Source organism: Ranitomeya variabilis, chromosome 4 (assembly GCF_051348905.1).
Source record: "Ranitomeya variabilis isolate aRanVar5 chromosome 4, aRanVar5.hap1, whole genome shotgun sequence".
NCBI lineage: Eukaryota > Metazoa > Chordata > Amphibia > Anura > Dendrobatidae > Ranitomeya > Ranitomeya variabilis.
The window spans coordinates 697,950,103-697,977,809 of record NC_135235.1 but is presented as its reverse complement, the minus strand read 5'-3'; the positions used below and the strand labels follow the sequence as shown (position 1 = coordinate 697,977,809).

Below are 27,707 nucleotides of genomic sequence, written 5' to 3'. Positions count from 1 at the left end.
GAGGGGGGGGTACTGTTGTGAATTTGGATTCTGGGCTCCCCCGGTGGCTACTGGTGGAATTGAACTTGTGACATCATCTTCCCTGTTCACCTGTTCTGATTAGATCTGGGTGTCGCTATATAACCTGGCTTCTCTGTTAGATGCTTGCCGGTCAACAATGTTATCAGAAGCCTCTCTGTGCTTGTTCCTGCTCCCAGACATCTACTAGTTAAGTTGGACATTCGTCCATGTTTTGTTTTTGTATTTTGGTTCCAGTTCACAGCTGCAGTTTCGTTACTGTGTCTGGAAAGCTCTTGTTGATCAGGAATTGCCACTCTGGTATTATGAGTTAATGCCAGAGTCCTAAAGTAATTTCTGGATGTGTTTTGTTAGGGTTTTCTACTGACCATGAAAGTATGCTTTCTGTCTTCTGCTATCTAGAAAGCGGACCTCAAATTTGCTAAAACTATTTTCCTGCTGCGTTTGTTGTTTCATCTCATATCACCGCCAATATATGTGGGGGGCCTCTGTCTCCTTTTTGGGCATTTCTCTAGAGGTGAGTCAGGTCTTATATTTCCCTCTGCTAGCATTATTTAGTTCTCCGGCCGGCGCTGGGCATATAGGGATAAAAAGTAGGACATGCTACCTGGCTACTTCTAGATGATGCGGTAGGTTTAGTTCATGGTCAGTATAGTTACATCTTCCAAGAGCTTGTTCCTATTGAGGCTTATGCTAGTTCTCTGGCCATGGAGATCATGACAGACGTCCCGGCTTATGATTGGTCACGGCGCCATGTTGCCGGGACGCGGACCAATCACAGCAAGCCGTGACGAAATTACGTCACGGCTTGCTGTGATTGGTCCGCGTCCCGGCAACATGGCCGCCATTAACCAATCACAAGCCGTGACGTCACGGGAGGCTGGACACGCGCGCTTTTCAAAATACGCGCGTGTCCAGCCTCCCGTGACGTCCCGGCTTGTGATTGGTTAATGGCGGCCATGTTGCCGGGACGTCACTGGAGGCTGGACACGCGCGCTTTTCAAAATACGCGCATGTCCAGCCTCCCGTGACGTCATGGCTTGTGATTGGTTAATGGCGGCCATGTTGCCGAGACGTCACTGGAGGCTGGACACGCGCGCTTTTCAAAATACGCGCATGTCCAGCCTCCCGTGACGTCACGGCTTGTGATTGGTTAATGGCGGCCATGTTGCCGGGACGCGGACCAATCACAGCAAGCCGTGACGTAATTTCGTCACGGCTTGCTGTGATTGGTCCGCGTCCCGGCAACATGGCCGCCCTGACCAATCACAAGCCGGGACTTCACGTAACCAAGTAAAAGCGCAAAATTTAAACAAACAACGCTGCCGGTTCCCTCGCTGAGGTCCCGGCTGCGTCGGACAGGTGAGTATAGCGATATTTTTTATTTTAATTCTCTTTTTTACACATTAATACATTAATGTTGTTGCGATACCCGATACCCGATACCACAAAAGTATCGGATCTCGGTATCGGAAATTCCGATACAGCAAGTATCGGCCGATACCCGATACTTGCAGTATCGGAATGCTCAACACTAGTCCTCACCCTCAACTTTTTTCAAACATTACCGGCTAGATCTATCCTCTGCTGACCCAACCTTTGGTAGAAGGGTGCTGCAAGCGGTGGTCCCTCCCTAAGGTGTTTCATTGTACAAAAGTGTCTCAGGTGTGCTGTCAAGGAGTGTCATGCTGCGGCAATGCAGGTATGTACAGACTCCATGAGGGAGAGTGGGTGAGAGGAAAAGAGGTCACACTTGCCGCACAGCAGCCCAGTACACGCTGCACTGCGCCATCACGTGGCAACAGAGTGGTCAAAACAAGCCAAGTCATTAACGGTTGGTAATCGTATAGTTTAAAGGGGAAAACAGAACTCGTGGTCAAAATAAAAGCCGAGGGTCAGGACCAGCCAGGAGCAAAGGTACCAGAGTAGTGAGACAGAGAACGGAGTCAGAGTAAGCCAAAAGGTCAAAAAGCCAGACAGACGTGTGGTAACAAAGACGGAAAACAGGAGACGAATTCAGAGTTTTAGCCAAGTCACAAATGGAGGGGATACACACCAGAGTCACACTAGGTCAGGTACAGGAGACAGGTCAGGTACAGGTAAGGGAGGTCAGAAGCAAAAGGAACACTGGGGTTTCACAGGTTAGCAGTCCCAGCAAGCCCAAAACTATCACTGACACAAGCTGCCAGCAAGAGCACCAAGAAATAGCCACTCCCAAATCAAAGAAAGGCAGAACTAGTTAACCCCACCATGACCAGGTCGGAGTAGGAGAAACAAAGCAAATGCCGACTTGGATCATGACAGAAAGGAAAGCACCAAGGTTACTCACCGGTAGTCGTTTTTTCTGGAACCCGTGACAGCACCAGTATATTCCCCCCCATTATCTCCCCTTTGATGTGCACTATAGTTTTGGGTGTTTTTAGTTGATATGATGTGGTGATGGTTTTGCCATGTGTACTAACCAGGGGGGCCTCTCATGCTCTGTAAATCAACTGAAGCGACGGAGAGCTACCGACCTTTTATTTTCAGTAGGGTTCCTGTCCTGACTGGGCAGATCCCCTCTCTCAGGTGTGCTGTCATGCGTTCCGGAAAAAAACGGCTACCGGTAAGTAACCTTAGTGTTTTATCTAGTTAGCTATTCATTTTTTTCTTACTCAGATAGTTTAGCTAGGTAGTGTCCTGTGATATCTACCTTCCAGAAATATTTTTTTTTAACATTGTTTGGTGTTTTTTTATTCCATATTTGGGAGGCAAAATGAGCAAACAGATGAACACCGTGCTCTTCTGGTTCATCCTGTTAGTTTACAGTTTAATAGAAAACCTGTCATTGTCTTGGTGAATAATTCAGTATTTTTACATAACTTGTAATTTTTACTGACAGTTTAAGTAGAAATGTTCAAAAATAAAAAAATTAAGGATATTTAATTTACAAATAAATATTGGTTTTATTCTTGGCAGATGACTGTACCAGAAGACCAGAGGGACTTCTGAAATCTTCAATTTTTAAATCAGATTATCTTGACATCCCACAGAATACAATTGAAGGGAATGCCATTACTCTAGATATATCATCATCCCTTCACAGTAAAGATCTATCATCTGATCCATTGAAACAGGTCCTGTATTCTGATTCATTACCGACTACTAAGGAATATCAAAGTCACAAAATAAGAATTCAAAAACGAACTGCTCCTAAAGCAAAGAAGCCATTTTCAGTTTCAGAATGTGGAAATAGTTTTCCCGTCGAAACGTCTTTTCTTAAACATCAAAAAATTCACACAGCAAAAAATTGCTTTTCTTGTTCCAAGTGTGGGAAATGGTTTAACCAGAAAGCAAATCTTGATAGCCACCAGAGAACCCATACAAGGGAGAAGTCTTTTTCATGTTCAGAATGTGGGAAATGTTTTAATTCAAAAACTGTCCTTGATAGGCACGTGAGAACTCACACAGGGGAGAAGCCTTTTTCATGTTCAGAATGTAGGAAATGTTTTCGAGATAATTCAGCTCTTTTTAAACATCAGAGAACTCACACAGGGGAGAAGCCTTTTTTATGTTCAGAATGTGGGAAATGTTTTAACAGGAAAGCGCATCTTGATAGCCACTGGAGAACTCACACAGGGGAGAAGCCTTTTTCATGTTCAGAATGTGGGAAATGTTTTAACGGGAAAGCGCAACTTGATAGCCACAGGAGAACTCACACAGGGGAGAAGCCTTTTTCTTGTTCAGAATGTGGGAAATATTTTCGAGATAAATCAACTCTTTTTAAACATCAGAGAACTCACACAGGGGAGAAGCCTTTTTTATGTTCAGAATGTGGGAAATGTTTTAACTTAAAAACTGTCCTTTTTAGGCATTTGATAACCCACACAGGGGAGAAGCCTTTTTCATGTTCAGAATGTGGGAAATGTTTTAACAGGAAAGCGCAACTTGATAGCCACAGGAGAACTCACACAGGGGAGAAGCCTTTTTCATGTTCAGAATGTGGGAAAAGTTTTAACAGGAAAGCGCAACTTGATAGCCACAGGAGAACTCACACTGGGGAGAAGCCTTTTTTATGTTCAGAATGTGGGAAATGTTTTAACTTAAAATCTGTCCTTTTTAGGCACGTGAGAACCCACACAGGGGAGAAGCCTTTTTCATGTTCAGAATGTAGGAAATGTTTTCGAGATAGTTCGGCTCTTTTTAAACATCAGAGAACTCACACAGGGGAGAAGCCTTTTTTATGTTCAGAATGTGGGAAATGTTTTTACAGGAAAGCGCATCTTGATAGCCACCGGAGAACTCACACAGGTGAGAAGCCTTTTTCATGTTCAGAATGTGGGAAATGTTTTACCAGGAAAGCGCAACTCGATAGCCACAGGAGAACTCACACAGGGGAGAAGCCTTTTTCATGTTCAGAATGTGGGAAATGTTTTACCAGGAAAGCACAACTTGATAGCCACAGGAGAACTCACACACGGGAGTAGCCTTTTTTATGTTCAGAATGTGGGAAATGTTTTAGCCATAAAGTGGACCTTGATAGGCACATGGCAACCCACACAGAGGAGAAGCCTTTTTCATGTTCAGATTGTGGGAAATGTTTTACATATAAATCAGCTCTTTTTACACCTCAAACAACTCACGCAGGAGAGAAGCCTGGACATGAAATTACTTATATTAAAAGGTAACTTCGAATCTCAGAGACAAAAGAGTGTGGGAGTATAAATTCATGACAACCTTTGACACACTCAGCGATGGAATGAATGTGTCACAGGGATTTGTCTTTTCACATCAATTAAGGAATTTGCTCCTCATACCTTGTGGAGGCATCACAACACAGAACCAGACCCCAATCAGAGGACAATAAACATTTCACACTCCTTATCTATGAACTGGTCCAATATTTATGGACACAACTGTTTATCCCTCTCCCATAATAATAGTTCTGCTTCACGTTACTTGTCTTATCTATTCAATCAGAAAAGAAACCAGTTGTATGTACAATCGAATTATGTCTTGCACCAATTGAAAAAAATCCTCCTAAACATTTGTGCAACAAAAGACAAAAATTCTTCTAAAATTTAAATATTTTATTGAAAAATTAATAGAAATATATATATGTTTAAAATAATTAACAGCTGATAATAGAAGCACGTACAATCATGTGAGATAGAGGTATAAGAAACCCAAAAATTAATAATATAATGTATTATGCTAGGTAATGCTAAAATAAAAATTATAAAAATATATATGTGAAAAAACCTGAAAAAACTCCCTAAAAAAACTCCCTGAAAAATGTTTATATACACAATAGTACATATATTGTGACCAATATTAGGTAAATCCTGTGCAACAATGCAAAAATATGTGCAAAAATTGTGTTATTGCCACAATACCACAGAGTGTAAACCAAAACACAAAAGTGCAATAGTGCTAAAAAGTGACATCTATATATGTGAGGCATCGTGATTACTCGCTAATTCCGCCCCCTGCACATTAGCTCTGCCCCCACCACATCACCACACACAATCCCGCCCCCCACAAATCCCGCCCCCCACTACATCACCACATAATCCCGCACCCCACCCCATTACCACACACAATCCCGCCCCCACCACACATAATCCCGCCCCCCACCACATTACCACACACAATCCCGCCCCCCCACCACATTACCACACTTAATCCCGCCCCCTTACCACATTACTACACATAATCCTGCCCCCCCACCACATTACCACAGATAATCCAGCCACCCCACCACATTACTACACATAATCCCGCCCCCCACCATATTACTACAGATAATCCCGCCCCCCACCATATTACTACAGATAATCCCGCCCCCCACCACATTACCACACATAATCTCGCCCCCACCACATTACCACACATAATCCCGCCCCCCACCACATTACCACACATAATCCCGCCCCCTCACCACATTACCACACATAATCCCGCCCCCCACCACATTGCCAAACATAATCCTGCCCCCCATTACCACGCATAATCCTGCCCCCCACCACCCCACATTACCACACACAATCCCACCCCCACCACATTACCACACATAATCCCGCCCCCCACATTACCACACATAACCTCGCCCCCCACCACCCCACATTACCACACATAATCCAGCCCCCCACCACCCCACATTACCACACATAATTCCGCCCCCCACCACATTACCACACATAATCCCGCCCCCCACCACATTACCACACATAATCCCCCCACATCACCACACATAATCCCGCCCCCCCAACACATCACCACACATAATCCCGCCCCCCCAACACATCGCCACACATAATCCCGCCCCCACCCATTACCACACATAATCCCGCTCCCCACCCCATTACCACACATAATCCTGCCCCCCACCACATCACCACATAATCCCGCGCCCCCACCACATCACCAAACATAATCCCGCCCCCCCACCACATCACACATAATCCCGCCCCCCCAACACATCACCACACACAATCCCGCCCCCCCACCCCATTACCACACATAATCTCGCCCCAACACATCACTACACTATTGTTATTAACTTCATTTTAAGTTAATTTGCCACCTGCGTAAGCGCTATGGAATGTCGTCATTATTTACTTTAGTTTAATCACCAGCAGCATTAATTAGATAGCAATGAGCGTGCCGAGCGTTAGCTGGCTGGAAATATCTAGTACATAATAAGTTTATCCCTATGGGAGTCACATATATCAGGCACCACCAAAGGCTTAATAAAGTGCCATAGTGCTAAGATAACAAATGTGCAAACACCTAGCAGACGAATATATTCAATATTATACAGGGCTCCTCATACCTAATGTGCTTCCTGATCCCTACGCACATTTCGGCGTTAGCCTTCTTTTGGGGGGCGTATACACTCAAACCCAGGGCGTACATATTTATACCATCAATAACCAATCAAGTGCCGAACATTGCACGCCGGGTGATGCGATGTGGCGCCCATCCACTAACCGCATGCACCCGGCGTCATCCAAACAACGCACAACAAGGTCCGCAACCCCGCCCATGTGTTCACATAACCGGGGAGCAACCAAGAGCGTGCTGCCAAGGAAGCAGACGCCGGAATGAATGCAGTCAGCGGCCAGGAAGACCGCGCAAGTGCACCATCTCCCACATGCAAGTACGGCACAAATCATAGGAAAAGAGAACCACCATTAAGGGATTATGCATACCATCACTTGTATAATAATAAATGTAGTGAATGGCACAAACTAAGAAATATATGATACAAATTACACAAATAATAATAACTAAATAAAATATTACACATTATTAGCAAAGAAAATGAAAACAGTGATGTGTCAATATTACACCAGAAATATTTTATAAGTGAATAAACAAATAATTAGATATAAATTAAATTAATAAATATAATAAATATGTTTGCAGATTGTAATAAATTTATATAAATACCAATATTATATTCTAAAAATATATATATATCCATTACATTTGTACATATAAATGAATGATGATGATAATAATAATAATAATAATAATGGAAAAATGTGTAAAAAATAAATGATATTTATAAAAAAATAAATCAAAAAATCGTTCAAATATTGTATTAGTGCCAACAAACAAAATAATAATACCAAATTATCAAAATTTCTTACTATACAAAAAAATATAAAATAAAATTATGCTAATAAATATATACATAAATGATGGTACTAATCAAAAAGGCACATGACTCATAATGTTCAAAAATTCATAACTGAATACAGTCTATTATTAGAGATGCCTTCTGATTAATTGATAGATGAAGCAGGTCCTCATAATCTTCTTACCATTCATGGGCTGAAAATTGATCCCAGAACATAAATAGCGCAATGGTATAATTTATTAAAAAATAATAAATAAAAGACATGAATTAGTCTATAATAATAAATACTCAGAATTAAAAAGATATAAAATGTGCAGTTATACAATTAAGATTAAAATTAAAAGATGATCGGAGAAATGATGAATAACTTAGATTCTCATTAAGACCCAGAGGTTGAAGGGTACGGAGAGTCCAGATCCACCTAGTTTCCTTCTGAGCAAGTCTACAGCTAATATTACCGCCACATAAATCCATAACAATCCTATCAATACCAATTATCCGAAGGCCAGTTGGATCACAGTTATGATAAATCTTAAAGTGCCTTGGTAATGTTTTAAGATATTCCATTGTTGTTTCTTTTTCAGCAGCGATAATTTCTCTCATGTGTTCCCGTACACGTATTTTCAATGGTCTCGTTGTGAGCCCAACATAAATTTTTGAGCATAGCATTGTGGCAATAACCCAATTGTTGCACAGGATTTACCTAATATTGGTCACAACATATGTACTATTGTGTATATAAACATTTTTCAGGGAGTTTTTTCAGGTTTTTTCACATATATATTTTTATAATTTTTATTTTAGCATTACTTAGCATAATTCATTATATTATTAATTTTTGGGTTTCTTATACCTGTATCTCACATGATCGTACGTGCTTCTATTATCAGCTGTTAATTATTTTAAACATATATATATTTCTATTAATTTTTCAATAAAATATTTAAATTTTAGAAGAATTTTTGTCTTTTGTTGCACAAAACTTTAGGAGGATTTTTGTCTTATCTATTGCATTATTTCTGTACCCTGTTGTGTATAAATGTGACTCTTCAGACTTTGTATTATTCTATACCTCACGAAGAGACTTGATTAGTCTTGAAAGCTTGCAATTTGTAACTATATTTTCATTTAGCCATTAAAAGGCGTCAACCACTGAGGACTCTCAGTTCTAAATATTTTTCTATCTACTGGCTAACACTGTACAAAGATCTTTCCTGTATCTCAATGAGTGAAGATAAATCAGATGAAATAGACATAGAACTGTAAATATAATCTATGATGGTATGAAAACACAGAGACCCCTGTAGTCTCTGTACTTGATGTAAAACTTGCATCCTTTTTGAACACCCCTGCCTTATGCAGGAATGATAGGATGAGACTTCAGATATTGCGGCGAACAAAATCTCTGTGGGGTTTATTACTGTGTCTTTTGGGTCCCCATGCCATGGATGCCTAAGGTGCCTCTGGTCCCCATGAAGATGATGAGTCATGTACTCTTTCTACCTTCTGGGATAGAAAGTAACCTGCTGTTACATGATCATCCACAGGTATAGCCAAAAGCATAACATTGGCCCTGGCCCCTCGGTGAGCTTATCTCTCGTTAACCAGCTCCCGGACCCCTAACAGAATGTGTCTCCCGGGTGCTGAGAAGACATATTGGGCCACATGGGATGATCTAGTCTCAGTCATTTTATAGTATCCCCTTACTATTGCTGCAGTGTTTCATGAATGGTTTTAGACCTTTAGTCCAGACCGCAGTATGTACTAGTCGTCCGAAGTGGTTTAATATGCAATGGGTTCTTCTGAAGGAAATAGCCCAGGGTGCTGAACTAGAAAGCATGTAAAAAAAAAAGAGTTAATTAGGACCCGTGCAGCCCAGAAAGGAAAGTGGGAGAGGCGGTACGGTAAGGGTACCGTCACACAGTACCATTTACATCGCTACGACAGCACGATTCGTGACGTCGTAGCATCGTATGATTATCGCTTCAGCATCGTAGACTGCGGTCACACGTTGCAATCACGGCGCTGGAGCGATGCCGAAGTCCCCGGGTAACCAGGGTAACATCGGGTTACTAAGCGCAGGGCCGCGCTTAGTAACCCGATGTTTACCCTGGTTACCAGCGTAAACGTAAAAAAAAAAAAACAGTACATACTTACATTCCGGTGTCTGGCCCCCGGCGTTCTGCTTCTCTCCACTGTGTAAGCGCCATAGCCGGAAAGCAGAGCGGTGACGTCAGACGTCACCGCTGTGCTCGCTTTCCGGCTTGCCGGCGCTCACAGTGCAGAGAAGCTGAGACGCCGGAGGACAGACACCGGAATGTGAGTATGTACTGTTTGTTTTTTTTATGTTTACGCTGGTAACCACGGTAAACATCGGGTTACTAAGCGCGGCCCTGCGCTTAGTTACCCGATGTTTACCCTGGTTACAAGCGAACACATCGCTGGATCGCTGTCACACACAACGATCCAGCGATGTCTGCGGGTGATCAAGCGACGAAAGAAAGTTCCATACGATCTGCTACGACGTACGATTCTCAGCAGGATCCCTGATCGCTGCTGCGTGTCAGACACTGCGATATCGTATGGATATCGCTAGAACGTCACGAATCGTACCGTCGTAGCGATTAAAATGGCACTGTGTGACGGTACCCTAACTAGCAAGGAAGAAATAGACTGCAGGAAAGTTAAATGTTGGTATTGTGGGCAAAAAGGAAATTTTTCTTCCAAATGTTCAACAAAATCAATAGCTACAATCCTGAACCCTCCATAGGAAACTGGTCTTCCAGATGTTTCCCTGTGCTCCGTTGTCACCACCCAGGGACCCTCACTCACTGTCCACATTTTCTCAGGGAGAGACAAACTGTTTCATTCATGATAAACACTGGAGCAGCCCGTACAGTATTAATGTAAGACCACATCTCAGAGGACATACTGTCCCCCCGAATAAGTAACTTGTGGAGGGATAGAGGGGCTGTGTAGTATTATAAATGGTTTCAACACTCGGCAAGTAATTAATACTAACTATATATATATATATATATATATATATATATATATATATATATATATATATATATATATCTCATTACGCTCAGTGACTTAGCAAAAGTTCATTAAAAGTTAAATGTTTAACTGGATGACCCATCTAAGGGTACCGTCACACTCCGCAACTTTCCAACGATCACGACCAGCGATACGACCTGGCCGTGATCGTTGGAAAGTCGTTGTGTGGTCGCTGGAGAGCTGTCACACAGACAGCTCTCCAGCGACCAACAATGCCGAAGGCCCCGGGCAACCAGGGTAAACATCGGGTTACTAAGCGCAGGGCCGCGCTTAGTAACCCAATGTTTGCCCTGGTTACCATCGTAAAAGTAAAAAAAAACAAACAAACTGCTCTTACTTTACGGCCGGCAGTCAGTCAGAGCGGGAAGCAGACTGCGAGGGACCTGACGGACACCGGAATGTATGTACTGTTTTTTTTGTTTTTTTTTTACTTTTACGATGGTAACCAGGGTAAACATCGGGTTACTAAGCGTGGCCCTGCGCTTAGTAACCCGATGTTTACTCTGGTTACAAGCGAACGCATCGTTGGATCGGTGTCACACACACCGATCCAACGATGACAGCGGGAGATCCAGCGACGAAAGAAAGTTCCAAACGATCTGCTACGACGTACGATTCTCAGCGGGGTCCCTGATCGCTGCTGCGTGTCAGACACAGCGATATCGTATGGATATCGCTGGAACGTCACGGATCGTACCGTCGTAGCGACAAAAGTGCCACTGTGAGACGGTACCCTAACAAAGGAATGTAATGACCCGGTCATTTACACTTATCTTCTAAGATGAGTCACCTAATCAGAAGGTTCCCAGGGATGACATGTGGTGAAATCTTATCTATTTGGTTTAATGGGTTTTCACACTGGCATACCATGATAGATCAAAGCCTTTAGAGAAGTTTCAATAGACAGTTTTAACATATAAAAGAGGACTGTATTTTGTGAAAAGGAGGGACAGAAACAGACAGGGGAGATGTACATACAGAGATAGAGCCTGATGACTTCTACCTTGTAATGTATGAATAATGCATGTTTTGATGCACATGTATTTTACTTTGTTTTAATCTTATTATTTAATAAGTACATTCAATTTTGTTTACTCAAATCTCTTGTTAACATTTCTTATTCATCATAATCCTTTGAATCCATTGCAAAACAAAGTGGTGTCAGAAGTGGGATTGTTTTGAATATACAGTTGTGGCCAAAAGTATTGACACCCCTGCAATTCTGTCAGATAATACTCAGTTTCTTCCTGAAAATGATTGCAAACACAAATTCTTTGTTATTATCTTCATTTAATTTGACTTAATGGGAACCTGTCACCCCCAAAATCGATGGTGAGGTAAGCTCACCATCATCAGGGGCTTATCTACAGCATTCTGTAATGCTGTAGATAAGCCGCCGATGTTACCTGAAAGAGAAGAAAAAGACGTTAGATTATACTCACCAAGGGGCGGTCTCAGGTCCGGTATAGCACCTCCCATCTTCATTCCATGACGTCCTCTTCTGGTCTTCGCGCCGCTGCTCCGGCGCAGGCGTACTTTGTCTGCCCTGTTGAGGGCAGAGCAAAGTACTGCAGTGCGCAGGCGCCGGTAAGGTCAGAGAGGCCTGGCGCCTGTGCACTGCAGTACTTTGCCCTGCCCTCAACAGGGCAGCCAAAGTACGCCTGCGCCGAAGCCGCGGAGACCAGAAGAGGACGTCATGGAATGAAGATAGGAGGCGCCGGAGTGGACCTGAGATGCCCATTTGACCGCGGAACAGCAGCGGGACCGTCCCTGGGTGAGTATAATATAACCTCTTTTTCTCCTCTTTCAGGTAACATCGGCGGCTTATCTACAGCATTACAGAATGCTGTAGATAAGCCCCTGATGCCGGTGAGCTTACCTCACCATCAATTTTGGTTGTGACTAGTGTTGAGCATTCCGATACCGCAGGTATCGGCCGATACTTGCCGGTATCGGAATTCCGATACCGAGATCCGATACTTTTGTTGTATCGGGAATCGGTATCGGGATTAATATCAATGTGTAAAAGAAAGAATTAAAATAAAAAATAGGGATATACTCACCTCTCCGGCGCAGCCTGGACTTTACCGCCGTAACCGGGAGCCGTTGTACCTAAGAATGCACGCTTGAAGGGCCTTAGATGACATCACGGCGCTCTGATTGGTCCGTAGCGGTCGCGTGACCGCTACACGACCAATCACAAAGCCGCGACGTCACCTAAGGTCTTTCAGGCGCTTGAAAGACCTTAGGTGACGTCACGGCTTTGTGATTGGTCGTGTAGCGGTCACGCGACCGCTACGCGACCAATCAGAAGCTGCGGACGTCTTCTAAGGTATTTCAAGCGCTTGAAAGACCTTAGGTGACGTCACGGCTTTGTGATTGGTCGCGTAGCGGTCACGCGACCGCTACGGACCAATCAGAGCGCCGTGACGTCATCTAAGGCCCTTCAAGCGCACATTCTTAGGTACAACGGCTCCCGGTTACGGCTGTAAAGTCCAGGGCGCGTCAGAGGGTGAGTATATCCCTATTTTTTATTTTAATTCTTTCTTTTACACATTGATATGGATCCCAGGGCCTGAAGGAGAGTTTCCTCTCCTTCAGACCCTGGGAACCATACAGGATACCGTCCGATACTTGGTGTCCCATTGACGTGTATTGGTATCGGGTATCGGTATCGGATTAGATCCGATACGTTGCCGGTATCGGCCGATACTTTCGATACCGATACTTTCAAGTATCGGACGGTATCGCTCAACACTAGTTGTGACAGGTTCCCTTTAAATGAAAAAACACAAAAGAGAATGAAGCAAAGAGCAAAACATTGATCATTTCACACAAAACTCCAAAAATGGGCCAGACAAAAGTATTGGCACTCTCAGCCTAATACTTGGTTGCACAACCTTTAGCCAAAATAACTGCAACCAACCGCTTCCGGTAACCATCAAAGAGTTTCTTACAATGCTCTGCTGGAATTTTAGACCATTCTTCTTTGGCAAACTGCTCCAGGTCCCTGATATTTGAAGGGTGCCTTCTCCAAACTGCCATTTTTAGATCTCTCCACGGGTGTTCTATGGGATTCAGGTCTGGACTCCTTAGAAGTCTCCAGTGCCTTCTCTCGAACCATTTTCTAGTGCTTTTTGAAGTGTGTTTTGGGTTATTGTCCTGCTGGAAGACCCATGACCTCTGAGGGAGACCCAGTTTTCTCACACTGGGCCCTACATTATGCTGCAAAATTTGTTGGTAGTCTTCAGACTTCATAATGCCATGCACACGGTCAAACAGTCCAGTGCCAGAGGCAGCAAAGCAACCCCAAAACATCAGGGAACCTCCGCCATGTTTGACTGTAGGGACCGCGTTCTTTTCTTTGAATGCCTCTTTTTTTCTCCTGTAAACTCTATGTTGATGCCTTTGTCCAAAAAGCTCTACTTTTGTCTCATCTGACAAGAGAACATTCTTCCAAAACGTTTTAGGCTTTTTCAGGTAAGTTTTGGCAAACTCCAGCCTGGCTTTTTTATGTCTCGGGGTAAGAAGTGGGGTCTTCCTGGGTCTCCTACCATACAGTCCCTTTTCATTCAGATGCCGACGGATAGTTCGGGTTGACACTGTTGTACCCTCTGACTGCAGGGCAGCTTGAACTTGTTTGGATGTTAGTCGAGGTTCTTTATCCAACATCCGCACAATCTTGCGTTGAAATCTCTTGTCAATTTTTCTTTTCCGTCCACATCTAGGGAGGTTAGCCACAGTGCCATGGGCTTTAAACTTCTTGATGACACTGCGCATGGTAGACACAGGAAAATTCACATCTTTGGAGATGGACTTGTAGCCTTGAGATTGCTCATGCTTCCTCACAATTTGGTTTCTCAAGTCATCAGACAGTTCTTTGGTCTTCTTTCTTTTCTCCATGCTTAATGTGATACACACAAGGACATAGGACAGAGGTTGAGTCAACTTTAATCCATGTTAACTGGCTGCAAGTGTGATTTAGTTATTGCCAACACCTGTTAGGTGCCACTGGTAAGTTACAGGTGCTGTTAATTACACAAATTAGAGAAGCACATGATTTTTCAAACAGTGCCAATACTTTTGTCCACCCCCTTTTTTATGGTTGGTCTGGAATTATATCCAGTTTGGCTTTAGGACAATTCTTTTTGTGTTTTTTCATTTAAGACAAATTAAATAAAGATAATAATAACAAAGAATTTGTGTTTGCAATCATTTTCAGGAAGAAACTGAGTATTATCTGACAGAATTGCAGGGGTGTCAATACTTTTGGCCATAACTGTAAATGTTTGCAAAATTGAATAAGTTTGGTAAGAATAGGAAAGTAGCTGAGAGTGTCAGATCCTTGCCAGAATGGGTGTTATCAGGAACCAGGACCCCAATGGCACAGGAATGTAACAAGTATATGGTGGGACAGGGCTTACCAAATCCCCAGATGTGGCTGCCAAGTTTGATCTCTCAAGGTATGATGCAAAGGAAAAGAAAGTTGCTGCAGCAGTTGGATGGTCTGTGTTCAGGCACTTCAAAGTTTGCAGGAGGACATTGAAAACTTGTGTTTAGTGCTGCATACAGCTATAGAGCAAAGGATTAGCTTGCAATGAGCCTTGAGAGACGAAATGAAACAGCATAACAATATGCAAAGGAATATGAATACGCGTAGACGCAGGAGAAGGCAGCAGCCTGTGTCAGACTCCTTTACAAGATGGGTCAGGACCATGATCACTTGTGAACAATGGTCAGACTTGCCAGAATGGGACAGTTCTGACAGTGAGATACAGTGGGGCAAAAAAGTATTTAGTCAGTCAGCAATAGTGCAAGTTCCACCACTTAAAAAGATGAGAGGCGTCTGTAATTTACATCATAGGTAGACCTCAACTATGGGAGACAAACTGAGAAAAAAAAATCCAGAAAATCACATTGTCTGTTTTTTTTATCATTTTATTTGCATTTTATGGTGGAAAATAAGTATTTGGTCAGAAACAAAATTTCATCTCAATACTTTGTAATATATCCTTTGTTGGCAATGATAGAGGTCAAACGTTTTCTGTAAGTCTTCACAAGGTTGCCACACACTGTTGTTGGTATGTTGGCCCATTCCTCCATGCAGATCTCCTCTAGAGCAGTGATGTTTTTGGCTTTTCGCTTGGCAACACGGACTTTCAACTCCCTCCAAAGGTTTTCTATAGGGTTGAGATCTGGAGACTGGCTAGGCCACTCCAGGACCTTGAAATGCTTCTTACGAAGCCACTCCTTCGTTGCCCTGGCGGTGTGCTTTGGATCATTGTCATGTTGAAAGACCCAGCCACGTTTCATCTTCAATGACCTTGCTGATGGAAGGAGGTTTGCACTCAAAATCTCACGATACATGGCCCCATTCATTCTTTCATGTACCCGGATCAGTCGTCCTGGCCCCTTTGCAGAGAAACAGCCCCAAAGCATGATGTTTCCACCACCATGCTTTACAGTAGGTGTGGTGTTTGATGGATGCAACTCAGTATTCTTTTTCCTCCAAACACGACAAGTTGTGTTTCTACAAAACAGTTCCAGTTTGGTTTCATCAGACCATAGGACATTCTCCCAAAACTCCTCTGGATCATCCAAATGCTCTCTAGCAAACTTCAGACGGGCCCGGACATGTACTGGCTTAAGCAGTGGGACACGTCTGGCACTGCAGGATCTGAGTCCATGGTGGCGTAGTGTGTTACTTATGGTAGGCCTTGTTACATTGGTCCCAGCTCTCTGCAGTTCATTCACTAGGTCCCCCTGCGTGGTTCTGGGATTTTTGCTCACCGTTCTTGTGATCATTCTGACCCCACGGGGTGGGATTTTGCGTGGAGCCCCAGATCGAGGGAGATTATCAGTGGTCTTGTATGTCTTCCATTTTCTAATTATTGCTTCCACTGTTGATTTCTTCACTCCAAGCTGGTTGGCTATTGCAGATTCAGTCTTCCCAGCCTGGAGCAGGGCTACAATTTTGTTTCTGGTGTCCTTTGACAGCTCTTTGGTCTTCACCATAGTGGAGTTTGGAGTCAGACTGTTTGAGGGTGTGCACAGGTGTCTTTTTATACTGATAACAAGTTGAAACAGGTGCCATTACTACAGGTAATGAGTGGAGGAAAGAGGAGACTCTTAAAGAAGAAGTTACAGGTCTGTGAGAGCCAGAAATCTTGATTGTTTCTGACCAAATACTTATTTTCCACCATAAAATGAAAATAAAATGATAAAAAAACAGACAATGTGATTTTCTGGATTTTTTTTTCTCAGTTTGTCTCCCATAGTTGAGGTCTACCTATGATGTAAATTACAGACGCCTCTCATCTTTTTAAGTGGTGGAACTTGCACTATTGCTGACTGACTAAATACTTTTTTGCCCCACTGTATATAAGGTAGAAATGCGTGCTAGCCGTATTGTAATAACAAAAACTAGGAGAAGTCACACAGCGTAGTGGAGATAGGAAGGATGCAGGAAATGCAGCTACTGGAGCAGAATCCGCAATGACAGTAGAGACTAGAGGGTATACAGCAGGAGTGCTAACAGAACTGGGTACCAGGTACAGGCAGCAAGCAGGAGAACATTTGTTAGCATGGATTGTCAGATTATGGGATCATGGGGCAGATGCTATAATTTTGAACAATGGAGAAGCTATAGGATTATGTAGTATTTGTATTGCTCCTATGGTACGTCTAAAAATGAGACGTGCAAGGTACACTGCAGAAAACTTCTTTGTTGCAGTTGGTGAGAGATTCTGTGGCAAAAGTGTATGATTCTCCTATTGAATTAATACCACAAACTCGATGGGAGTCTCTTGCAGACGGAGTTCAGAGATTGAGAGAAATCTTTTGCCAGATTTGAATTATCATTTTGCTGTTGTAGAGGATTGGAAGGGACCAGATGCTGCAATGTTGACAGTAATGATGAAGAATAAATTGAAGAAAAAATTCAAAGTGCCCCAGCTGCTTACAAATCCCCATTATTCACTATATTCAGTGCGCTTATGGGAAATTCCACTACTGTCTATACAGCATGCAATTTAATTTCTCAGTTATCTGCTTTAGAGAAAGCAAAAGTGTCAAAAACTAGCACAGTAGAGAGAGTAGATCAAGAAAGGAGAAAAGAGGATGATACCCAAATTAGAGCAGGAAGGAGTTGTGTTGTGACCTGACAGCTAGTGGGGTTCCATTCCAGGAGATAGATGGGATCTCTACTAGTGAAATGCTGGGGAGATGGCAAGATCTGAGGAGGAAAAGGAAATTCCAAATCGCCAGGCCCAGGAGGGTGGTGACAAATGAGATAGGGGGTTGGAAAGATAGAGGTGGTGAAGCAGGTACAAGAATGCAGTAATGGTTGGAGGCAGAGCAAGGGTTAACAGAGGGATTTAATATAACAGCTTTACTCCATGCTGGGAGGGAGTATATGGTAAATAGGATAGTGAAACTGAGTATGATAGACTTAGGGGCAACAGGTGTGTAGTTAGGTAGGGGGGAGTTCAAAGGAATCAGACTTATCACTCCGGCATTGATGTGGAGCAGTCTCTGAGATGATGACGGTAGCATCCCGGCCTGGATGCTTGAAGATACCGGTGTCATCCTGATGCAGAAGGGGTCTTCGATCCCGGCGTTGTCGGTGGTCCTGGGATGTCCGGTCGCAGGTATCTGACTGCAGCCTGGTTGTCACATCTGGGAGTATGCCCACTGCGGTCCAGTCGTAAGGAGGGATCACTCACGTTCAGTGATGTCATGGGAGTCAGCACTGTCAGCGATCTCTGGAAGCATCTCCGCCTGAAGTCTCCGGTAAGCTTCCGTAGACCACTCTGGCTTGGGCCTACCTTTTCCTGACTGTACAGCGCAGGAGAGCTCGCATTCATCCCCTGCGCACTACAGCACCCCGCCACTACTGACCTTTTTCCTGTGCATTGTTGCCATTTTATGCTCTCTACGCCCCCTGGTCTCAAGTTCAAAGGTCTGTCCGGGGAACTAAACTCTCCATCCTGCAATTCGGGTGACAGCACCAGTAGTTCTGGACTCGTCCCAGACAAGGCATGCCGAGGCCGGCTCTCCTCCTTACATTTCCCCTTCCTTTGTGCTCACCATTCCATGGGGGCGAGATTTCTTGCAGTAGGCGTTTGAATTCTCCTATTCCTTTCACAATTTGTTGCCAGATCAAGTGTTCCTGATCAAAAAGGTTAGGAGGTTTTCCTACGGTTGAGAGTTCAGAAAGACATAAACTGGGACTCTGTTGTTGTATTTGATTGGACTTACAAGGCTGGGTGTTAGGGTTTGCGGAACACACCGAATATATTTATTAGATGGGATTGGTGCGTTCGCAACCCAGGATCCACCGTGCAGGAAAGAACCTGCTGCTAAGTGAATGGCTGCACAATATGGCGGTATGAACCAGCTCTGTTAGCTTCACAGAGCGGCCGAGAAAGCAAAGCTTGACAGTGGTCATGCATGCACACAAAACTCCTCGCCGGAGGTGCCAGCATTCTAGGGGCTTATTTCAGCCAGGTCCCTGAATACACTCAAACACAATTTCCTCGCCGGAGGTGCTAGCATTCTAGGGGCTTATTTCAGCCGGGTCCCTGAACACATTCAAACACATGACCACAGTGGCGCAAAGCACGTAACTTTGGAAGATGCTAGCGTATGGCCGTGCGGCCATGCGAGCCTTAAATAGCTGCAGCATGTACAGGACCTTCCTAGAAGGACCAATGAGAGGCTGCCACAGAGCCTGCGCACCTACAGGACCTTCCTAGAAGGACAAATAGATTTGGCTGCAGTACGTGAGCAGATGACCCTTGATCTCCACTGAGAGATCTTACCCTGGGCATGCTCAGTGTGTGCAAAGCAGGACAGTCCCAGAAAAGCCTGCTCGCCGCAGATCAGTGCAGGGTACAAAAGTAGAGCCTGGAGAGGCAGCAGTAACCCCTTGCACAGTATCGGTCTCAGTGAGATGCTGGGACTGACGTCTCCGCTGAGCAGGCTCCACTGCGGCCGATTCAGAATGAGAGACCGCAGCAGACACGGATCGAGATTCCCCCTGTGCAGCAGAGGAAACTCGACTCCTAACACTGGGGACACACCCAATTCAGGTAGAACAGTCATTTCTGGAATTACAGGAGCCTCTGATGTCTCAGGTGTCCGTTCTTCTCTCTCTCCCACTGGCAATTGTTCAGCATATTCCTCTTCCTCAACCTGAATTAATGGAGGTCTTTTGGCAGGAGAAACCTCTTCTTCCTCTTTTACAATTGGATCGTTGGATACACACGGCCGGAACATGTTACGATGCACCACACGAAAAGGGGCACCTTCTTCTTCGGGTCGAATTTTGTAGACTGGCCCTCCAGGGTGGACCTGACATACGACCTGGAGTGGTGTTTCTTCCCACCGATAGCCGAGCTTGTTTTGCGGACGCTTGTCTGTCATCAGCACCCAATCTCTGGCCTGTAGAGCTGTCCCTCGCAGTGGAGCCACTGCAACATGTTCCAACTCTTGAAACCTAGTTCATACCCGGCGATGCAGTGTCTGTAACCGATGCCGATGTTCTCATACCCAGTTGGACACCCCCGTCCATAGGTTGTCCTCCTCTGGGTCCAGTTCCAGCTTTGTAATCTATTTGCCCGGCCTGCAGATAAGTAGGGAGTAGTAAGGTGTGTGTCCCGTAGTTTTATATACCCACACCAGCTCTGGCACAAATTCCGGCCAACGGGCCATAAGATCCTCCTCCATGGTCCTTAACATTTGAGTGAGGGTGCGGTTGAAACTTTCCCAAGCTCCGATGCCCTGAGGGTGGTAAGGGGTTGTCCGCGACTTCTGAATCTGGTATAAACGCTACAGCTCTTCCATCACTTTCCCCAGAAAGCAGGCTCTCTGATCTAAATGTATCCTCTTCAGGCAACCATATACTTGGATTAAATTTTTACAGATGGAAAAGGCTGCAGACTCTGCAGTTTGGTCTCGGGTTGGGGTCACTGCTGCAAATTTAGTAAAGTGATCCACCATTACCAGACAATGTTCGTATCCTTGACAGGCTGGTTCAATCGTTACATAGTCGATCATCAGCATGTCCATCGGGGCCAAGGTCATGTCACGATCAGCTGCAGCCGCTGGTGTGGCCCAGCCCATAGACGCCCCCAAACGGACCGACATCAGAAAGCGTGGGGCGCGCATCCCCAAGGGACGCAATACGGACCCTTTATACCACAGAGGTGGATCCGGGCCTACCCAAACTAGGGGAGGGCAGAGACCAGGGTTTTGTGGCAGCTGAGCATGTGGACAAGTAAAGAGACACATAGGACTTGATTACACCGCACAACTTCAGGTATAGAGAAAGTATAGTTTACTAAAGTAAAGTCACACAGTATATAAACCAAACAAGACTATGCCAGGCTCCTGATTCCACACCTCCCAGATGGGTACCACCCAGTGGACCCCAAGGCACCAACGGATCACCAAGGCACACATAGGCAAGACATCAGGACACAGGCAGGACATCAGGGTACACGAGGTCATCAGGACACAGGCAAGACATCAGGACACACGAGGACGTCAGGACATCAGGGTACACGAGGTCATCAGGACATCAAAATACACAAGGTCATTAGGACATCAGGGTACACGAGGTCATCAGGACATCAGGGTACACGAGGTCATCAGGATACACGAGGTCATCAGGACGCAGGCAGGACATCAGGGAACAGACAGGACATCTAGACCCAGGGTCACCGGCAGACATCAGACAGGAGTCGTTCGGTTCCGGACATCCAACATGACCTACAGGCACCTCCACAGTCATCAGGCTCCAAGCTCCAGACAGCGGTCATCAGGCTCCAGGCATCGAACCTAGGAAGGAACTCGTGGGATGGTGCTAGAACCGCAGGATTGCTGGGCCTACCAGGAACTAGCACCACATGGTATCCAGAGCACAGAGCAGTAGATGGTCAGCAGAAACACCAGTTACAAGAGACTCAAAGTCACTGGGTGCGAGGCTCCAGATGCAGAGGGATTCCAGGAAGATAATCACAGCAGACACAGTTCAGGTACAGGACAGGTACAGGATCAAGGATTCGGTCCTGGATATACTGCCTCCAGGACAGGCGACAGAACAGAACAAAACAGGAATCAAGGCAAGGACTTTGATACCAAAACATAGACAGGAGAGGTGCATGAACACAACCACACATAGCAAAGTTCAGGAGCTTTGTAAGTAGCTCAGGCCCTGCCCATAGGGCAGGGGAACTTTATATAGGAGCTGCCCCTCAGCAATTGGATGAGGACAGCATTTCAAGTTCACACCCTAACCCTGATAAAAGGGGAGGTGTGGCCGTGCTTGCCCTTAGTACACACAGAAACGATTGCAGCAAAATCAGTGCAGGAACTGAGGCTCAGGGCACCAGGCTGTGACTGCACGCACTGACACACGTGGAAAGTCATGCACCAGCTGAAAATGACCTCGCAACCCGCGGACAGCTTCCACAGCGGCAACCAGGGACCGCACATGCAGATGGTCATGCAGTAGGGCAAAGACCTAACCACCCATGTACGGCTGCGCAGCAGAGCAGGGAACTGAGAAGGTTCTATTCAGGTAACAGCCAACAGTATCCCAGCTCATATTAGGGGGAAAGGAACAAAGGGTTAAAGCAAACATATGCATTGTCACGACGAGAACCAGATACAGACAGAACAGCGTGACATTATCCCCTCTTAAAGCCCTCTCTTCTGAAGTCTCCCCCAAAAAAATACACAAACTTTTCTTGGGTAAGTCCCAGTTCATCAGCTGGGACACTGGCGTGGCAGCCCAGGACATCAGCTGAGACACTGGCGTGGCAGCCCAGGGCATCAGTTTACAAGAGACTGAAAGTCACTGGGTGCGAGGCTCCAGATGCAGAGGGATTCCGGGAACATAATCACAGCAGACACAGTTCAGTTACAGGATCAAGGATTCGGGCCTGGATATACCGTCTCCAGCACAGGCGACAGAACAGAACAAAACAGGAATCAAGGCAAGGACTTAGGTACCAAAACATAGACAGGAGAGGAACACAAAAACAAAGAGTTCAGGAGCTTTGTGAGTAGCCCAGGCCCTGCCTATAGGGCAGGGGAACTTTATATAGGAGCTGCCCCTCAGCAATTGGCTGAGGACAGTATTTCAACTACACACCCTAACCCTGATAAAAGCAGGGGAGGTGTGGCCGCACACACCCTTAGCACACACAGTAACTATTACAGCACAATCAGTGCAGGAACTGAGGCTCAGGGCACCAGGCTGTTGTAACAACCCTACTGGCATCACTGCATGGCCTCCCATCCCCCACCTGCATTACACTCAAACTCTCTTACTTCTCTGGGCTATGTTGTGACTTCTCTCTGCTGCCAGCTCCATGCTGTGTGCCTCATGTCTGCTGCTTGCTCTGTGCATGCTCTGTCTGTGTGCATAGGGGGGCGCCGCCAGCAACTCCTGTTTCTTATTGAGACTGTGTGCACCTTGCTAAGGTGTCCCCGGCCAATTGCCATGAGGTTTCCTGTATTTAGGACCTCCCCACCCATTGGTGGGGGCCTGTGCAATATACTCCCTCAGTCAGCTCTTAGCTGCTGCCCTGTCTCTGTGACTCTTGTGTCCGCCACCCAGGGGGGCTTAGTACCCTGGCCTGTGTCCTTGTGTAGCCACCCAGTGAGGCGTCGTACCCTGGCTTGTTTCCGTGTCTCTCTGCCTTGTCTCGTTCCTGACTTTGTCTTACTCTAGTCCTGTTCCTGTGTTCTTTTATATCCCTGTCTTGGTTTGCTTTCTCTGCTGTGCGTACTCTGTGTCTTGCTTTGCCCTGCTCTGCACTCTGTATCTAGCTTTGCTCTGCGTCTTGCTTTGCTCTGCGACCTTGCTTTGCTCCTTGCTCTGCACTCTGGCTTTGCTCTGCTTTCAGCTCTGCACTCTGTCTTGCTTTGCTCCTTGCTCTGCATTCTGTGACCTTGCTCTGCACTCTGTGGTTTTGCACTCAGCTCTGCACTCTGACTTTGTTCTGCTCTCAGCTCTGCACTCTGTGGCTTTGCTCTCAGCTCTGCTCTCTGTAGCTTTGCTCTGCACTCTGACTTTGCCCTGCTCTCAGCTCTGCACTCTGTGGCTTCGCTCTGTGGCTCTGCTCCTTGCGGTTCTACCTTGCTCCGCTTCTTGCGGCTCTTCCCTGCTCCGCCTCCTGTGTCTCTGCACTTGGCTCCACCTCCTGCATGGCCGCACCTGGCTCCGCTTCCTGCGTGTCTGCACTTGGCTCCACCTCCTGCGTTTCCGCACTTGGCTCCGCCTCCTGCATTTCCGCACTTGACTTCGCCTCCTGCTCTTTGCTTGGCCTCCGGCATTTCTGTGCTTGGCTCCGCCTCCTGCATTTCTGTTCTTTTCTCTAGTTCCTGTGCTTCCGTTTTGCATCCGCTCTTGCGGTCTTTCTCTATCTATTCATAAGTCCTCCTGTCTGAACAGGTTCTTACCTGTTTCACATACCTGCCTGCAAACCGGTCCCTACCGGTTCTTCCAGTGTACCAGCCTTGTCCACCAGTCCAGCTAGAGCCAGCCGTACCTGCCTGCCAACCAGAGAGCCAGCCGTGCCCGCCTGCCAGTGTCTCTGTTGTACCCGTTCGCCTGCCTGTGTCCCAGCTGTGCCCGCCTGTCTGCCAGAGTGCCAGTTGTGCCCGCTTGCCTGTCTATGTTCCGTTCCCTGGTGGGATCAGCAGTCACAGCCAGACACCACCCTGGAGTGGTACCTGGTAGCTTCCTGCCGCACAAGTCTGACCTCACCATCAGAGGCTCCAGTGAATACTAAGGAAGCTACTTAGTTACGCCCCTTCCAGGGTAGACTGGTCTGTGGCACAGTGGGGCCACACCCCCGCACGGCTTCGCCAACCAGTCTGGGCGCGAGCGTGACAGCTGCGACTGCACGCACTGACACATGTGGAATGTCATGCACCAGCTGCAAATGACCTCGCAACCCACGGACAGCTTCCACAGTGGAAACCAGGGACCGCACATGTGGATGGTCATGCAGCAGGGCAAAGACCTAACCACCCATGTATGGCTGCACAGCAGGGAACTGAGAAGGTTCCATCCAGGTAACAGCCAACAGTATCCCAGCTCAAATTAGGGGGAAAGGAATAAAGGATTAAAGCAAACATATGCATTGTCACGCCGAAAACCAGATACAGACAGAACGGCGTGACAGGTCACCACTGTCTGGATAGGAGCTCTCTGTTCTGGGGGCTTGGACAGCTCACAGCTCCTGTACTGCCGGCACACCTCTTCAACTGCCATGTTCAGCAGGGGATGATAAACTGTTTTTTGCAACCAGTGTCGGGTTTTCCTGGGACCAAAATGTGCTCCTTTTTCATGGGCCTCCCTTGCTACTTCATGCACAAATGTTTCCAGAATCACTACCTGCCACACAACAGACAAAGCTCTCTGTGGTTGGATTTTCCGGTACAGGAGCCATCTTTCAGATATAACCTTTCCCACTGCCGAAGTATTTGCAGGGCCTCGGTGGTCAGGGCTTCTCTCTCTCTTGCTGGGCAGTTGTTGTTGGGCCACCCAAAACCGGATCTGCACGAGATCTCCATCTTCTTGTTGGATCCTTACCTATTCATCACGAGGCTGTCTCAGTATGCTTTTAGAGACATCCACCTGTACTTGGTCCTGCAATGATGCCTACATCCTGACAGTACCCTGGAAGATGGGAATTTCCTCATCCTCAAGCTCTTCATCCTGATTGGGACCCGGCTTTTCGTGTGTGACTCTGGACAATACGTCTGCACTGGTGTTTTTGGCTCCCCGACGGTAAACAATTTTATATTGATATTTTGCCATCCTTGCTACCCAGCATTGTTCTAAGGCCCCTAATTTTGCATTCTCCAGATGAGCCAACGGGTTATTGTCAGTGCGTACTAGCACTTCAGACCCTACCAAGTATTCACCAAATTTCTGTCATAACCCACACCAGTGCCAGTAGCTCCAGCTTGAATGAGCTGTAATTGTCTGGATTTCGTTCGGAGTCATGGAGGGAGTGACTTGCCAATGCAAACACCCGTTCTCTTCCATCTTGGATTTGTGACAACACCGCTCCTAATCCTTGCAGGCTGCCATCCATATGAAAAATGAAGGGTTACGAGAAGTCGGCATAGGCCAGCACTGGTGCTTCGGTCAGGGCAGTTTATAGAGTTTGGAATGCCTGTTCCTGCTGTTCTCCCCACTGTATCTCCCGATTCTTTGCTCTGGATGGGACGCCTCTCAACAGTTCCAGCAGTGGGTTCACAATGTGTGTGAATTTCTTCATAAACCGTTGGTATTAGCCACTTAGTCCTAAGAAGGTCCTTACGTCCTTTACTGTCTTTGGGGTGGGCCAGTCGCATACCGCTGTGATCTTTTCCAGGGATGGTCTTACTCCTTTAGCCGAATGAATGTGCCCTAGGTACTCGATCTGGGTGTGGAACAGGTGGCATTTAGAAGGCTTCGCCTTTAGGCCATGCCCTTGGAGCCGACTCAATACTTGCTCTAATTGTTGCAGATGTTCATCAAACGTGCCAGCATAGACGATTATGTCATCCAGATAGATCAGCGTGGCTTCAAAATTCAGGTCCCCCAGACACCTCCATAAGCCGTTGAAAAGTTCCCAGTGCATTTGCCAGCCCGAACGGCATTCGATTAAACTCAAAACAGCCCCATCGGTAGTATAAAGGCCGTCTTCACTCGGTCGTGCTCTGACGTTGGTACCTGCCAGTAGCCACTTGCCAAATCCAGTGTGGAGAAATACTTTGCGTGTCCTAGGGCACAGAGAGACTCGTCTACATGGGGCAGCGGATATGAGTCTCGAACAGTACAGGCATTTAACTTGCAGTAGTCTATGCAGAATCGGAGGGTTCCATCTTTTTTCCAGACAAGGACAATCGGATCGGCCCATGGGCTCTGGCTTTCCCGGATCACGCCATTCTGCAACATCTGGCAAAGCATCCCTTTCACCTCTTGATACAGTTTCCGAGGAATTTGTCGATAGCGCTCTCTTATGGGTGCCGCTTGCCCCGTTGGGATCTCGTGGGTGATGGCGGTGGTACAGCCAAAGTCTTCTTCATGCTGAGCGAAGACATCCTGATAGTGTCCCAGCAGAACTTCCACTTGTTGTGTCTGGCTGAGTGTAAGCCCAGTAAGTTCAGCACGCATTTGGTCAAGGATATTACATCCCTCTTTTTGCTGCAATGGCTCTGTCACAGAAAGAGCTTCTATGGCTACAATCCAAGGATCTTCCTTTTTTGCAGTCAATCGGACTGTCTGGGGTAATATCAATTCTTCCGGCATGCAGACGACTTGGGCTATCTCACTCTTAGGAGACTAGGTAAGCTGCTCTTCTCTCAGATTTACACAGCATACCAGTACCATTCCTTCGCGCATGGTAGCCAACATTCATGCGACTAAGAACCCTGGTGGTAGATTCTCCATGGTGGCTGGCTCCAGTTGTATCTCTAACCCTTCCAGGGGCATGCAGGGCTGGACAGGCAAGGATAGCACGGTCTGTCCAGGGGGTATTTCCAGTTTGCCTGCAGCTGGGGCGATTACTTTTTCCTTTACTCTTCCTTTGCCGGAGGCTTCTTGGGCCTGTGCCGAAAGTATCAATTGCTGAAATAACTTTCTCTGGGGCATCTGCGGGCTCCACTGTCTCAGGAATACATCTGGGGACTCGTTCACCAGCACACTTCCGAACTCCTTCAAAATATTCATCCCCAGAGTGACTGTGTACCCACGTTCTGTGTCCCCCGAAGTCAGCACTACCCCTTTGCGTCCCAGATCTTTTCCGCAGACCTTAATTTGCATCCATGCATCCCCTGCGACTGGGATGGGTAGTTGATTGGTGGCCGTCTATCTGATCTCCTGTCCCCATTCAGGCCTCATTGCAGGAAAATGTCTTCGACAGTACGCCTCGGTCATCGTGGTCACTGGAGAGGCAGTATCCACCAGGCAGCGCACAGCCCTTCCATC

General features: G+C 46.2%; 2 protein-coding genes across 5 annotated transcripts in view; one reads left to right on the top strand and one right to left on the bottom strand.

Annotated features, from left to right (window-relative positions):
- Positions 1-5,220, top strand: part of LOC143767736 (uncharacterized) — a 74,929-nt gene extending 69,709 nt beyond the window's left edge. For all 4 annotated transcript variants that reach the window (XM_077256241.1, XM_077256240.1, XM_077256242.1 and 1 more), the window contains exon 7: positions 2,977-5,220. In XM_077256241.1, the coding sequence (XP_077112356.1) occupies positions 2,977-4,484 (1,508 nt within the window). In that variant the 3' untranslated portion in view covers positions 4,485-5,220. The remainder of the gene's footprint in view (positions 1-2,976) is intronic.
- The window catches only part of LOC143767734 (uncharacterized), a 464,270-nt gene that overhangs the window by 174,709 nt on the left and 261,854 nt on the right, over positions 1-27,707 (bottom strand). The gene's annotated exons all lie outside the window — the stretch shown is intronic.